The following is a 17,038-nucleotide window of genomic DNA, read 5'->3' on the forward strand; positions in this document are numbered from 1 at the left end:
TAATTTCTTTGTCCACAAGGAAGTTTCTGGTTGGAGAAATCTGCCCAACTTCCCTAAGACACTAACCAATACCATATAGCTGCTCTCAGTGGAAAGAACTGAATCAAATCTCAAAATTAACAAATTAGAACTTTGTCCTAGGGTTAGAGCGAGGCAGGGCTTCGAGGTCCTCTAGTCCAAAATTGTCAAACTCACAGTCAGCAAAACTCGTAAGTGAGTCCTGAATCAGATCAAAATGTAACTGGTCAATGTTTAACAAATCTTTCCCAACATGATGAATATTGAAAATATTTATTGCATGATAGTGCACGTGTAACCTAGGTCAGATTACTTGCCATCTGGTGAAGGGAGAAGAGAGGGAGTGTTGCAGAGAGTTTGGATTACAAAATGTCAGAAAAGAAATGTTAAAATTGTTTCTAGAGGCAGCTAGGTGGCTCAGTAGATAGAGAGCCAGGCCTGGAGACAAGAAGTCCTGGGTTCAGATTTGACCTCATATACTTCCTGGCCCTTATCAGGCTTTTGCCTTGGAATTGATACTTAAACAGAAGGTAAGGATTAAAAAAATTGTTTCTACATGTTACTGGGGAAAAATATAATACAACAATCTACATAATACTAATTTGTTGTTTTCTAAGTCATTATGCATGAGTTTGACCCTTGATCCTAACCACCTCATTTTAGAGATGAAGAAATTGAAGTCTAGGGTGCTTTAAGTGCCCAAGATCATACATAAGTGATAGGTTCAAAATCAGCTATTCTGATTCTAAACCCAGCAATCTATTGCACTATGGTGTTTCAATCAAGGCAGTCGACAAATCTTAATTTAGAGCCTACGATGAACTAGGCACTGTGAATAAACACTGGGGAAATATGAGACAAAAAAGCATGATGGGGCTTCAAGGAGCTCACATTCTAATGGAGAAGACAATATACAAAGGGTTACATACATAAAAACTATATAGTCTAAAGGAGCTATTGAGGGGAAGTGAGGGAGGGAGCAATTGAGATGCAGGTAGAAATGGGCACCAGGAAAAACCTCCTTTAAGAGATGATATGTGGGCTAAGTCTTAAAGGAAGCCAGGAAAGCCACAAGGCAGAAATGAGGTTGGGAGAACATGTGAAAATGATCAAACAGAAGATCTTGAAATCTGGTTCTTTGTCATGCAGTCCAGGGCTCCTTTCCTGGTACTATGATGATGTCCCTTGGTAGAGGCAAGGAGTGTGTCCCTAGAATGGGTGGAATGCAGGAAGACTGAAAAAATAGGAAGGGGCCAGAGCTTTCATTGTCAGAGAGAGACATTTTTTATTTGATCATGGAGGTGATAGGGAACCTGTGGAGTTTAATGAGGAGGGGAATGATATGGTCACACTTGCCCTCCAAAAGGGCACTTCACTGAGTAGAGGATGGATTCATGAGAGGAAAAAGACTTAAGGCAAGGAAACCAATTAGAAAGCAATTTTAATACTTTAAGCACGCAGTGATGAGGGCTTGCCTGAGTCAGCGTGGAGGTTGTTTTGACTGGAGAGTAGACAAATGTAGAGAAGCTAGAAATGGAAAGATTGAATTGAATAGAGGATCAAAAAGACACAGAAAAGTAGGATAGCTTTGAAACCAATGTGTTAAATTTATTATTTTCTTTTAAAAATGGAAGCCGTACATTCATGGTTTCATGAACAAGGTTTAGACTCTTCCTTTTCTTTTCTGTGTATATAGAATTACTCATGTTTGCAAACTTTACAGTAAGAAAAAATTGAAATTTAAAATAAGAAAAAAAGGTTTGTTGAGCTTTGCGAAATTTTCATCGATCAAGGGCAATATCCAAGGCAGAGTCTTACTTGGACTTGGATGTGAAAAGAGGAATAGAGGCACAAGCATGTATGTTGCCCACATTTTTTTTTTGCTGCTTTGAACATTTCTGGAGGTTATTCATTTACCACAAAACATCAATCATAATAACAACCACCCATACTTTTAGAGCATATTAAGGTTATCTTTATATTCACAACAGAAGAGTTGTAAAGAGCCCTTTCCTTGTTCCTTTCTCCCTCTCCCAGAAAAAAGAGATGGTTTTACATTTAACAGATAATGAAAAAGGAGATCAGAGAGATTAAATTATTTAATTGCATAGCTAGTGTCAGGTCAGGGCCTATACTTGAACCCAAGTCAATCCAATCACAGTGCTTTCATCACTGCTTTCTGTTACCTCCAAATTTGTAACTGACTCCAAGCGCTTAAAAAAATGATGTAGTGACTCAATGGGGAGAGGAAGGAGGAAGTTGTATAGAGCTTTAAAGCTTAGTCAATCAACCAGTAAACAATTATTAAACACCTCCTATGTGCCAGGCACTGTGCTGAGCACTGGGGATATAAAAAGAGGCAAAAGTCAGTACCTGGCGTCAAGAAGCTTACAATTTAATGGGAAAGATAAAAGGCATCGATTTGTAATTTCCTCATCTCAAAAACAGGAAGACAAATCCCTCCCCTGCCTCACTGCTGGGCTGCTCTGAGGGTCAAACTATAATCTTAGATGTGAAAGTAATTTAGAAAGCACTAGACAGATGTGGAGGTTTACTAAGAAATCAAAACTCTGTTAAGAAATTTCATACTTTCCTTTAGTATTAAGCCTTTGCTGTCCCTTTAGGAGTTATCAGAAAGATTAAATATTGACCATTTTTTAAAACTTTTGATATATTTTGGTATCAAACAATGGATTGGCATGACAATGTAAATGGAACGTGGCATTTTACAACCCAAAATAGCTTCTTGTCCAATGGCAACTCTACGTCACAAAGGCTGCGTGCTAACATTCACATCTGTAGAAGTTCACAGGCCTTTGAAACAGAAGGAATTTTGCTCATCACTGCTGGACAAGCCTTTAAATGGCAAAAACACAAATGGATTACAAAACTAACAGAAAAGATCAATAGGGATGAAAGTCAACCAAGGAAATTCCATTTTGTTTTAAACCTTTACCTTTTGTCTTAGAATCAGTACTGTGTATTGGTTCCAAGGCAGAAGAGTGGTTAGGGCTAGACAAATGGGGGTTAAGTGACTTGCCCAGGGTCACACAGCTAGGAAGTGTCTGAGGCCAGATTTGACCCTAACACCTCCCATCTCTAGACCTGGCTCTTCATCCTGTGAGACACCTACCTGTCCCCAGAAATTCCATTTTTTAACTGTTCTCAATAGCTTTTGTGAAATATCTTCTTCCTTTTTCAGGGTTGGTCATGTAAAACCTCTGCAAAAAGTTTTTCATTAGGCCCCTCTATTGCCAATTCAAGTTCAAACCCTTCTGTCTGGCATTCATGGTTACCCATTGTCTGGCACCATTTTATTTTTCCAGCCTTTCTCATAGCTTTCCCTCTTCTGGTGCATTTTAAGTTCTGGCCAGACTATACCACTCTGTCTGCAGTTCAAGCCATGCCATACCTTCCTTCACCCATAGCTCCCCAAGGCTCAACATTTTCTATACTCCGCAGCCTCCCAACTTTTGCTTATATCATTACCTGTGCACAGGATGTCCACTTTCTCCTCTTTTAGCTATTAAATTCTTTTAAAACCCAATCTAACTGCTATTTCCTCCACTTCAGCAAAGACCTTCCTGCTCATACCACATATGGCTCTTTGCTTAGTACTTCTTTAATGTATTTACTGGGCAGTGAGGTGATGCAGTAGGTAGAGTGCTAGTCCTGGAGTTAGGAAGACTTCCTAAGTTCAAATTTGACCTCAGACATTTACTAGCTGTATGACCCTGGGCAAGTCACTTAACTCTTGACCTCAGTTCCTCAACTGTAAAGTGAGCTGGAGAAGGAAGTGGCAACAACTCCAATACCTCTGCCAAGAAAACTCTAAATGGGGTCACAAATAGAGTGAGACACCTGAAAAACGACTGTAAAACAATTGAAATGTATCTACTACCCCTATATTATAGATATTATTGGGTGTTCCTATATGTGATCATCTTCCTTCTGATCTGTACATTCCTTAAGGACAGTGGCTGTATATTACCCAAATAAACACTGTACCTCTCCAGCTCTTATAGTATTTCCTAATGGAGTAGGGAATGCTTAATAAATGGCTGTTGTTCTCCGAGACCTGTGTCCACTTCTTTTACCAAAGGAAATACTGGTCGAGAAAAGAAGTGATGTCTCCTAATCCCTGAAATATTTCATCATAAATCATATTCTTTTAAAAAAAACCTCTTACCTTCTGTCTTAGAATCAATACTATATATCAGTTCTTTTTAAAAAAATTTCCCCTTTTTTTGTTTAGAATACTTTCCCATGGTTATACAATTCATCATTCTCTGCACCCCCTCCCCCGGCTTTTTCCTCCCTCCTCCCAGAGCTGACAAACAATTCCACTGGGTTATACATGTATCATTGTTCAAACCCTAGTTCTATGTTATTCATATTTGCAGTAGAGTGATCTTTTAACATCAAAACCCTAATCACATCCATATCAAATTATGTGATTGATTATATGTTTTTCTTCTGCATTTCTGTTGCCACAGTTCTTTCTCTGGATGTGGATAGCATTCTTTCTCATAAGTTCCTCTGGATTGTCCTTTGTATCAGTACTAAGGCAGAAGAGTGATAAGGGCTTGAGGTTAAGTGACTTCCCTAGGGACACACAGCTAGGAAGTATCTGAAGCCAGATTTGAGCCCATAAAGTCTTGTCTCTGGATCTGGCTCTCTATCCATTGAGCCACCCAGCTACCCCCTGAAAATCATATTCTCAGAGGAAAGTGGGACCCTGGTATGGAAAATGATTGGGCCTCAAATCTCAAGACCTGGGTTTTACCTGGTTTTTTCCCTAGTGTATGGCAATAGACCACAATGTTGTTGCATCTTTCAAGGCTTTAGTTTCCTCATTTGTAAAATGAAATCACTGGGCTAGATCTCTTCTGATCCGTCAAGCTCTGATACCCTATGTTCTATGAATCTAAAGCATTGTTCCACTCTGAGTATTTAGGGTTGTTCCTGATTAGAATTCATTTCCAATGGGGAAGAGTCTCCAGGAAGGAAGAAACTCTCAATTTTCCCATTCCTTCCCAGTGGAGGTCTTCCCAATATTTTAGATGATAATGTGGATAACTGTGTTCTCTAACTCTGCAGACTTGACTAGCCTATCACACCTATTAAGGAAGGAGGCAAGCCATACCCCCATCCCACAACTTAGAAGCATGAAGCTGGCACAGAGACAAACTTCCATCTGTCTGTCAGTGCACTTGGGAAGAGCAATCACTCACCCAAGAGTAGGAAGTTTGGATTCTAGCATTCCCTCCCTTTCTACTAGAGAGAACCTTGGGCATATCACAGAATTACTGAGCTAGAAGATGCCTTAGAATCATAGAACAGGATGTCTGAGGGAGTTGCAAATCACAGAGTATGCAATGGTAGAACTAGAAAAGTCTTTAGAATTATGGAATATAGAATGTCAGAACTGGGAAGGGATCTTAAAATAACAGACCCAAAGAATGTTAGAGGTAGAAAAGGCTTTAGAAAACTAGGCCCCACATTACTAGGGTTGGCAGAATCACGGAGTCATAAAGCTGCATGGAACATCAAAGAACAAGCCCAACTCCCTCTATTCTCTCTCCACCTTACTCTTCCCTCCCTTGATTTTCTTTCTTTAACAACTAAGAAAACCAGAGTCTACTTTGACTATCTGAGCTTCAATTTCTTCATCTGTAAAAGGGGATTTATAATTTCTTATAGGCCTATTTGTGAGGATCAAATGAAATATTGTGTTTGAAAGTCCTTTCAGAACCAAGTCTGTACAGATAAAAGGAACAATTATATCTTTCCTCCAAGGATTGAGAGAAAGGAATAAATCTGAAAATAATTCTTCCCTGCTGGAGAAAGTACATGGAGTCTAGCCCCCAGAGTAGAGTGGAAACAGTGACTTACAAACACATATATGCTTTGGGATATTTTCTCCCTCCTCGTGCTCATCCTTCCCCTCCCAGACAAAAGTGATCAATTGCACCTCAAGTTTCTCTTAGCACTTTGCTTGACTGGGCTTTGCCTTGACCTTGTTCTCCTTTGGACTGGAGTTGTTTTATGTACCCATTGATTCCTTCCTGTCAATTTGAAGGCAAAGCCTACATCATTTTTTCTCTCTGTATCCTCAGTGACCCAGATAGATGCCTTGCATATGGTAGATATGTTTTGTTGAATTAGCTTTAGAGAAAAGTTCTATGTCATTTTCATTGTAACAGAAAACCAAATGCTTCCCCAACTTTCTCCTCCCCAGGATTTAACCTGCTCCTCTCCATCCCTGGATTCAGGCCACATTCTGGAAAATGATGCTAGGATGCTTCAGTCATGCTCTGTGTGTGCCTAGATACCAAGGTAGATTAAACGTTTCTTCCTGCCATTTTTGTGCCTCGTCTAGTTGCAGAGAGAATCTTCTTTATAAAGAGACCTTTAGGCACCACAGTCATCGGAGAGAAAGAGAATACAGAGTCTTGAACAGGAAGTCAGGAGGCTTGGGCTAGTCTCAATTTTCTAACTTGTGATTTGGCTCACAGGAAAAGCCCGAGTGGTGAATTTGGAAACAGAAGAGCAGGTTTGAATTATGCCTCTGGCAGCTCCTAGTTCTATGTCCTTAAACTAGTCTCTTCACTCATGTAATTCTCGGATCCTCTAGAAAATGAGGATCCTTTTGCCTTGAATATTTTTGTAATTCTGGGAATTCTCTTCTCTAAACATTTGTCTTTCCCCAGTACCTAGCATAACGCCTTGAAAATATTAGGTGCTTAATAAATGCCTATTGACAAGTCACTTGACCCCCCATTGCCTAGCCCTTACCACTCTTCTGTCTTGAAACCAATACACAGTATTGATTCCAAGAGGGAAGGGAAGGGTTTAAAAATAAATAAATGCCTAGTGACTCCATTCTAACAGTCGACTTGATTGGTGCTAAAAAAAATCCCTCTGCCCTGGCCCCAAGGCTAATACTCACCCTGTTGCCATTGTCAAAAGTCTTGAGAGTGGGCAGTGCCAAAGCTTTCACCTCTGATACTTGGGGATGAGTTTCAGTGGACACCTGGCACCTAACACAGGCAACAGCTCGGTTGCAGTCTCAACTTAAAACCCAACAGGAAAAGGAAATAGAGTTTAGCTACAAAGGGGAAATAGCCCAAGTTAAAAATTGAAACTTGGGGCTAGAAAATAGAGAAACAAAAGTACAGCTCTCCCATCTCAGAGCATGGGAGGGGGCAAACTAGAGATCTCACCCAGAAATCCTGCAAGGCAAGAATTATGCTATTTATTTATTTTGAGGCTGCAGGTTTCAGGTGTTGGGGGTAATGGTGAAGGTTGGAAGGAAGTGTCTTGGTTTAAAAAAAAACTTGACAGCTTGAGGGCAATTTAGAAATCATTTAGTCCAAACCCCTTAAATTACAGGAGAAAGCTGAGGCCCAGAATAAGGTTTACCCAATGTCTCATGGTTAGCAAAATGAAAGAGCAAATGTGAACCCTAATATTCTCTCTCAGATCTGGGACATTTCCCACTTTACTGTGGTGCCATTTGGAAAGATTTTTTTTAGCATTAGAGGAGTTGGAAAGATGACCAGCTCATTTGCCCAGCGTCCTCTCTCTTTTCTATCCAATATTCATTCATTTACATGTCAAAGTATTCATTTCCTCTTTGCTCACTACTGAGATGGATGCTCTGGGACACAGGCTAGCTAGCATTTATTTATATAGCACTTTAAAGTTTACTCAATGCTTTATATAGGTTATCACTTTTGATCTTTATCTTGTCAGGTATTATTATACCCATTTTACAGATGAGTAACTGCGGCTGAGAGAGCATTAAATGACTTGTCCAGGGTCACATAGCTATCTGTGTGTCTGAAGCAGGAATCTGAATTCATGTTCCTAACTCCAAGTCCAATGTTTTTAATAGAATCATTCAAATAAGAAGTTAATATCATGCATAAAGATGTACAAAGAAAGGGAAAAAATAAGGATAAAGAAAGGAAGTGTGAAGGAGGGAAAATGAAGGAAGAAAGAAGGAAGCAGAGAAGAGGAAAGAAAGGGAAATGAGAAAGGAAGAAAGAAGGAAGAAAGAATGGAAAGAAGGGAGGAAGAAATGGAAGGAGAGAAGAAAGGAAGGAAGAAAGGAGGGAAGGAGGGAAGAAAGGAAGGAAGAAAGAAAATGCGGGAGAGAGGGAAACAAAGAGACAGAGGGAAGGGACGGAAAGAAAGAAGGAAACTAGTAAGGAAAACAAGTCTGGGATTTAGGAGACCCAGTTTCAAAAATGGGTAGGCAGCTCAGAGGATAGAGTCAGGCCTGGAGACAGGAGGTCCCGGGATCAAATCTGACCTCAGATACTTTCTAGCTACATGACCCAGGCCAAGTCACTTAACCCCAATTGCCTAGTCCTTACAGCTCTTCTGCCTTGGAACTGATTAGTATTGATTCTAAGACAGAAAGTAAAGTTTTTTTGTTTTTTTTTTAAAGAAATTGTGGGGGGCAGCTGGGTAGCTCAGTGGATTGAGAGCCAGGCCTAGAGATGGGAGGTCCTAGGTTCAAATCTGACCTCAGACACTTCCCATCTGTGTGACCCTGGGCAAGTCACTTGACCCCCATTGCCTAGCCCTTACCACTCTTCTGCCTAGGAGCCAATACATAGTATTGACTCCAAGATGGAAGGTAAGGGTTTAAATAAATAAATAAATTGTGGGTTGCTTCCCTGCCCTCCCTTTCCCACCATAGTACCATACCCTCATACCAGTATCTTCAAGTAAAGACTGAATAATTGCTTTTTGAAGAGACAGGGGCCACTTGGTTACATTGGATTAGACAATCTCTTGAGTTTCCTTTAAACTAAAAAATTCTGAAATTCTTCTATCCTCTAAGGAAATTCAGAAAGTATAATTTTTGTTTTTAAAGAGCTGAGTTTTCAAATAATCACTACTCATATTTCTAATGAGTTTTACAGTTGCCAAACCACTTTCCTCATTACAGCTCTGGAAGACAGACAGTAATTTTAAATCCACCTTTTTCAGATAAGGAAACAGAAGCTCATGAAGATACAGAGACATATCTAAGGTCACAGAACTAGTTCACAGAAGTCAGGACTAGAAGGCAGATCTCTCGATGTCTGGGGCAGCTAAGTGTTGCAGTGAATAGAGTGATGGTCCTAAAGTCAGAAAGACTCCTCTTGTGTGACCCTGGACATGTCACTTAATCCTTTTTGCCTCAGTGTCCCCATCTGTAAAATGAACTGGAAAAGGAAATTTCAAATCAAATGTCTTTACCAAGAAAATCCCAAATGAGGTTATGAAGAATCAGACATGACTCAAAAATAATTGAACAGTAACTCCTGATGTCTAGTCCAGTGTTTGTTCTACTACTTACTTAATCCAAATAATTAATTTCATATTATCATAGACTTTAAAACTGGAATGGGTCTAAGAGATCATTTAGGTTGAGCTTGTCTTTATATAGATAAAAAACCAAACAACTAAGGTTAAGAGATGTTCAGTTACTGGTCCAAGGTCACACAGAGCACTAAGTTTTGAACCTGGGTCCACTGGCTTCGAAATCCAGTGCTTCTTCCTTTATGCCATGCTGATTGTCCCATTTATCCTTTTAGTCCCATTACACGTTCTCCTCCTCTTCATACACTAGGGTCCAGCCATACTGACCTACCTCCTAAATCTTCACCCATAGAATGCCATCTCTTGTTTCTGGGTCTTTATAGTGACTACCTCTCATCACTCTTCAAATCTGAGATTCCCTCAAATCAGAGCTCAAATACCACCTCCAAGGGAATGTTCTCCTGATTCCCCCCTATAAAACAAAGGTCAGGAAAGACTAGTCCTTACTCCCTCCCCAATATCTGGTATCTGCTCTGTGTATGTGTGTATATAAATATATTTGCAGGTGTGTTTAATATACATTAATGTTATATATAATGTTTAAGCATATAATATGTATTTAAACCCTTTACTGGGGCATCCAGATACCTTGGTAGATAGAGAGCCAGGCCTGGAAACAGAGACCTGGATTCAAATCTGCCCTCAGATACTTCCTAGCTTTGTGACCCTGGGCAAGTCACTTAACCCCAAGTACCTAGCTCTTACCACTCTTCTGTCTGGAACTGATGCCTAGTATTGATTCTAAGACCAAAGGTAAGAGTTTAAAAAATTATTTTGTGTTTTAGGATTGATACAGCTTTTGTGGAATTTGCAGCATATTAGGGGGATACTATTTAAGAGGAATTAGGCCTACTCTGGGCAATCTGACTCTTGTTTCCCCTTTCCCTTGGTTTAAACAAGTAAAATCTCTTGGTTTATGTGACCGTGTTTTGGGCTGATTCTTGACAATACAATGGAGATTTTAACTTGACATTATGATGCCCTCATCCAAGGGACTTGGATTAGTATGATGCATTCCTTTCTGAACTCAAAAACCAAAGCTTATGAGAATAAATCACCTAGGCATCATGAAAACTTCCAGGACACTAGACAATAACTTCTCCCTCTCTGTTGGAGAGGGCACCAATGCTTGCATTACAGGAATATGTCCAAGTTCCCTTGGGGGAGTCATTTCCTTTCTTCATCTCTTATTTCCAGTAACAGTTTAGTAGCACATGATTCTGATTCCAAAGTAGATTTAAACCAATGATGAGAAGAAAGTCCCCATATACATCAAAATATCCATAGTAGCATTTTTTTTGTAATAGCAAAGCATTGGAAACAAAATAGATGCCCATTGATTTTGAAACGGCTAAACAAATTGTGTTTTTTTATAGCACAATAGTATTCTGTCACACCATATACCACAATTTGTCTGGCCATTTTCCAATTGATGGTTGCCCCCTCAATTTCCAATTCTTTGCCACCACAAAAAAGAGCTGCCATAACTTCTAAGGTGTTTTCAAGCTCTGACATTCTATGTTCTGGGTGAAGATATTCGAGGGGGAGGGAAGGAAAAAAGGAGTTGGAATCAGACAGATCATAACAGCAAAGGATAGAATTTGCTACAGTGTGAATTTTTCTGCCCAGTGCAGAAATAACTTATTCCATAAGTTATTTTATTGATCATCTGCTCTATTTTCAGCCCTATGGAAGATACCTCATGTGCTATAAAATCTGGAACCCTTTTGGAATTCAGTCAAATAAGATTTTTTTAAGTACTATACATGTATAAGAACTACATTAAGTACCATGAGGTTGTTATAAGGATCAAAATGAAGAGGAAACACTTTGGAAACTTGAAAGCCTCTAGAAAATGGTAAAGCTCTTTGAAAGCTGTGAATCTCACTGTGAACTATAAAGCCTTTGTTAACTTATAAAAATCCTTATTAAAGCCCTTTAATTGTAATGTTTTGTAAATGCTAGAGTGTCTTGTAAATGTCAATGCCCTTTCAAAACTGTAAAGTTTTCCTGATAAAATCTAAAACTCCTTGTAAATATGCAAGGGCCTTTGTAAACAATGTCCTACAAATGTAAATTTTTAAAATAAATTATAAAATGCTTTGTTAACTGTATAGAGAATTAAGAGATCAATTTTATGGACTAGTGTGGGAACCAGGAGGAATGATCCCTTGCATTTAGGAAGAAATATCTTTTTCTTGACAAAAGTGATTGACTGGTGGTGGGAATTTCAGACTTGGTGTCAGGACAAGTAGAGGAAAGGCTAGGACAAATGGGTCTTTCTTGGGGTTCTTCAGATCATGCTATACAAATGGTGGTTCTTCAACTTTCCTCATATGCAGAATAGCAACAAAGAATCCTTAAACTTCTATCGGACAATCAATCAGTCAAAAATTATTTCTCAAGTTGTACTATGTGCCAGGAACTGTACTAAGTTTTGAGGATTTCAAAAGAGGCAAAAGATAGCCTCTGTCCTCAAGGAGCTTACAATCTAATTGGGGAGGCAAACATATACAAAACCTGGCATATATATATGTATATATATATATGTATGTATATATATATATATATATATATATAGGATAAAAACTTAATAATTAATAGAGGAAGGCACTGGATTAAAGAGGGTTTGGGGAAGGAGAATATAAGGCATGTTAGGGCTAGTCATCTACAATCAAGCCATATTTAACACCTCCTAGCAGAGACTATGCTAGAATCCTCAAGTTGTGAGGGAGCTCAGAGGTCATCTAATCCAAACCTTCATTTTCCAAAAGGGGAAACTCAGACCAAGAAGGGGAAATGACTTGCCCTTCACCCATAATTAATTAGCAGCAGAGTTGAATTGAAGGACCTAGGTCTTCTCTTTCTTCATTGGTTGGGTGAGAGAAATTAAACAATTTTTCTAGGAGAAAACAGTGAACTTGTTATAACAGCTGGCTCAGTTTTTTGTTTCAATAAAGTTCAATTACCATTGCAGACTACTGACTTTCCCCACAACAACCCTGAGTCCAATGGTATGGGAATTATTATTATCATTCTATCTATCTATCTATCTATCTATCTATCTATCTATCTATCTATCATCTAAATCCTTGCCTTCTGTCTTAGAATCAATATTGTGTTTTGGTTTCAAGGCAGAAGAGTGTTAAGGGCTAGGCAATGGGGGTTAAGTGACTTACCCAGGGTCACAAAGGTAGGAAGGTTCCCAGGTCAGATTTGAATCCAGAACTACCTATGTCTCCAGTCCTGGCTCTCAATTCACTGAGCCACCCAGCAGCCCTCATTATTATCATTTTATAGATGAAGAAACTCAAGTCTATAAAGAGAAAGTGATTCATCCAGGCTATTCACCTTTAGGACTGGGATTCAAACCCAGGTTTCTTAATGCCTGGAATCATGGGAATTTGGAATTAGAAATGATCTTAACAGACAATCTAGTTCATCTCTGTCATTTTACATATTAAGGAAATGAAGTTCAGAGAGGTTCAAATAGCTTGCTTAAAGAAAGTCCTGGCAGCCAGGTGCTTCTAAAATCAGGAATCTCTGAGTGCAAATCTAGTTTCAGACACTGGCTGTGTGACTTTGGGCAAATCATTTAACCTGTGTTTGCCTGTTTCCTCAATTCTAAAATGGAGATAATTAGCATCTACCTCCAGTGCTATTGTGAGGATCAAATGAGATAATACTTACAATATTTGTAGTATAGTGCCTGGCACATAATAGGTGCTATATAAATGCTAGCTTTTATCAATATCATCATTGGTATTATTACTAAAGTCACAAAAGAGAGCTGGATTTGAACTCGTACTCCAATTCTAGTGCTCTTCCCTGTTAGGTCCCACCCATTTGTGATATTTACTTTAGGGCTTAACAAACTCTTTCATATACACTATTCTATTTTTTCTGACAACAACTTTGTGAGTTACATAATTTAAGCATGATGATGATGATTATTATTCCCATTTTGCAAATGAGGAAACCTGGGCCTAGAAATGGGGGTGACTTGTCCAAGATCACATAATGGCAAAACCAGAGACTAGAATCTAAGTCCATTTTACTTTGTACTACTATATGAATCCTAAAGAAAAAAAAGTAAAAGTTTAGAATATTAGAGGCAATATTAACAATATTGCATATAACAAAGATTACCATGTCTATTGCTTTGTTTGACAGTGGGGACTAAAAAGACCAGTTTGGGGGGGGCAGAGAGAGGGGACAGAGGATCTCAAAAATATTGCATGTTCCTGACACACTGCTATTAGCAATCTTACTCAGGTTTCATTATGAGGAAGGATTCAAAGGGCATACCATCAGTGAATCAGGGCTATATCTTAATGGCACATTTCCCAGCATTTCTTGAACAGTAAGAAAAAATGTTCCATTTAAGAAACATTAAAAAATAAACTCAACCCCGATGATCCATTCAATGCCCATCATCTACCTTTTATTATTGATGAAAATAATATTAGAATCTTGTCCATTTGAACAGTCCTTTATATTTTTCAAACTCTTGTCCCATCCATTATCCTTTTATCACTACCAGCATTTTATGTACCATAAAGCCTTAAAGAAACGTGAGTGCTCATCTCCCAATGATCCAGTGATGGAGATAGCAAAACTTTTAAGCCCATTTCAGAAAGGAGGAAACTGAGGCTCAGAAATTAAGCTCACAGAGCTAGTATTAGAACTAGAACAGGTCTCCTGACTCTACCTCCAGTGTTATAACATCCTTGGGATGGAAACAGATCAAGGATCGCCATCTTCTAAAATCCTGAGATAGGAAATGAATTGGTCATAATTATATCAAAAGCTAGTGGGGGAATTTAGAAAAGACCCTGTCTGCTCCCTTCCAGCTTGGCATAATGGGAAGATCAGAGAGCTAAAGGCTCAATTTCAGGCTCTTGTCTTTGCTTTGCCTTTCTGAGCCTATGGTTCCAAGGCCCTTTAAGCAGAGCAGATGTTCTAAGTTCTACACATCTATCTTTTACCTTTGACATTCTATGATTTGAGGAGATAAAGCCACCATTTTTTAGGACAAGATGCTCTAACCTATGCAGGAAAGACATCTTTTTTCAGCAAAATTTTCAAGTAATTTGCTTTCCTTCTCATTCTCCTTTGTCTCCTTCCTTTCTCCCATTATCACTGGCAACCCTGGCAATATCAAGCTCCATCCTCAGAGGAAGGAACCCTTGACTGCCTTTGTCTCTTGGCTTTATAAATGATGGGCTCCAGGAAATGAGCCTAAACCCCATGAAGAGCTGGGACAAGAGAACCATTTATAGACCATATGGAAGCAAAGAAGTGAATGTCACATATACAGAAATATCTCTTGTGATGCTGTTTGCAACCAAGTCAGCTAAACATGCAGTAACAGAGAGATCAGCAAATCCCACTATCTAGGGCACTGCAGTGTCAGGAGAGTGGGTGCCCTGGGAACGAGAGATACTTGAGATGTGCTCTTTGAATGGAGCTCCAGCCTCCCTCAACTGTGCATGGTGGCTGACAGCAGCCAACCACCACCACCACCCAACAGGGACCTCTTCTTTTGCCTAGACCACTGCAGAGGGTGTGGTTGACCATCAAAACTTTAGCAGAATCTAAATTAAGCAGAGGCTAATTAAAATTAATTGAGAAGGACCTTCTGTTAACTGGAGCTGTCTTCCTGTCTCACCTAGAGGTATAAGGATTGCAGAATGTAAGACCTGGAAGGGACTAGAGGATAGAGCTTATCTGAGACTTATCTTATATATGAATAATTTAATCTCCTGGTGTGAAAGGATCCATCAATCAGTAAATAAATATTTATTTATTAGGTGTTTCAGACCCTCATCACCTCTCCCCTGGACTGATACAATGATCACTCAACTAGTCTCCCTCATCAAGGCTCTCCCTACTCCAATCCAGCTTACATATAGCTGCCAAAGTAGCTTTTGTTGAGCGTAGGTCAAGTCATCCCCTTCTCTTACTCAATAAACTCCAGTGGCTCTCTTAGGATCAGCTAGAAATGTCCTCTGCTTTTAAAGTTCTTCACAACCTGGGTTCAACCTAACTTTCAAGCCTTGTCCCTTTACTGTACTCTAGTTTAGCCAGTGTCATTGCTGTTCAATTGTTTCAGTCAAGTCCAACTCTTCATAACCCCATTTGGGGTTTTCTTGGCAAAGACACTGGAGTGGTTTTCCATTTCCTTCTCTAGCTCATTTTACAGATGAAGAAACTGAGGCAAACAGGGTTAAGTGACTTGCCAAGGATCACCCAGTTAGTAAGTGTATGAGGCTGCATTTGAACTCCAAGAGATGAGTCTTCTTGACTCTAGGCCTGGCACTCTATCTACTACACTAGCTAGTTGCTAGAGAATTGACCTTTTTTGCTCTTCCTTTCACATAGTATTCCATCTCCTGGTCCTGTCCCTTCACATTAGCCATCCCCCATGCCTGCAATTCAGCACCCTCTCACCTCCACATCACAGGATTCCTTATTTCCTTCAGTACAAGCACAACCTTCTATATGAAGCCTTTCTTGACTCCCACTCGAAGTGCTAGTACCTTCTTCCCCAAACTTCCTTGTATCTCTTATGCTTTGTTTTATATATATAAATATGTATATAGTTAAAGGTCAGCAAATCTACACATCATCTCCTTCATAAGTCTCTTCAAGAAAAATGTCTATTTCATTTTTGTCTTTGTATTCCCAATGCTTAGCAAAATGGCAGGCACATAGTAGGTGCTTAACAGATAGTTTTTCATTAGTTTCCTACCATGTGCCAGGTACTATTCTAGACACCTTGGGTTTTTAAGACAAAATGAGCATCAAGGACTTTACATTCTATTAAGAGAGACAACATGTATTTCTTATGTCATGCCTTTCTGCTTCATGATCCATTTGGGGTTTTCTTGGCAAAAATACTAGAATGGTTCACCATTTTCTTCTCCAGCTCATAGTACAGATGAGGAAACTGAGGCAAATAGGGTTAAGTGACTTTCCTAGGTTCACAGAGCTAGTAAAGTATCGGAGACCAGATTTGAACACAGGAATATGAGTCTGTACTCCATCCACCACAGCACCTCCTTGCCTGACAAGTACACATATAATCTACACAACATTTGTTCAAAATAAATATGATATAATTGAACAGAGTACACGGGGGTGGAGGGGTGAGGTTTGGGAGGTCAGGAAAGGCATGTAGACAGTGGGGTCCCAAGAGGTAGTGAGGAGGGAATTCAATCCAGACATAAGGGGAAGACAGTATGGAAGTGTGAAGCAGCACTTTGGGATCAAGACATCGGGACCTTGCAAGTGTTGTTATTATTGTGAGCTTCTCAGATACTGCAGGTCTGATGGGAAGTGGAACTATTTGTTCTACACTCCCCAGTCTGTGTTTTCTTTTGAAAGATTGCCCGAGTCCAATAGGCTATTTTTGCATCTGTATTGGTATGTGCTCCTGTGAATCCCTCACATCTTGTGTGAAATAGGTGAAATAAAGGCAGTCCCATGCTTTAATATCCTAAGATGTATATTGAGTTTTTGTGTGGGAGTTGGAGGGATCAGGCAGAGGCTCTGTTATTTATATATTTTATATATAGTGGCTCAGTGAATACAAAGCCAGGTCTGGAGTCAGGAAGACATCTTCCTGAGTTCAAAT

General features: G+C 39.4%; 1 protein-coding gene across 11 annotated transcripts in view; it reads right to left on the reverse strand.

The window, feature by feature from the left end:
* Window positions 1–17,038, reverse strand: part of EVL (Enah/Vasp-like) — a 272,883-nt gene that overhangs the window by 119,964 nt on the left and 135,881 nt on the right. Inside the window, exon 1 of one of the 11 annotated variants that reach the window (XM_016431272.2) lies at window positions 6,971–7,151. The exons of 9 other annotated variants lie outside the window; for them this stretch is intronic. In XM_016431272.2, the coding sequence (XP_016286758.1) occupies window positions 6,971–6,981 (11 nt within the window). In that variant the 5' untranslated portion in view covers window positions 6,982–7,151. Of the gene's footprint in view, window positions 1–6,970; window positions 7,152–17,038 lie in introns of those variants that run through there. One more of the 11 variants, XM_056811272.1, reaches the window with a different exon arrangement.

Source organism: Monodelphis domestica, chromosome 1 (genome assembly GCF_027887165.1).
Source record: "Monodelphis domestica isolate mMonDom1 chromosome 1, mMonDom1.pri, whole genome shotgun sequence".
NCBI lineage: Eukaryota > Metazoa > Chordata > Mammalia > Didelphimorphia > Didelphidae > Monodelphis > Monodelphis domestica.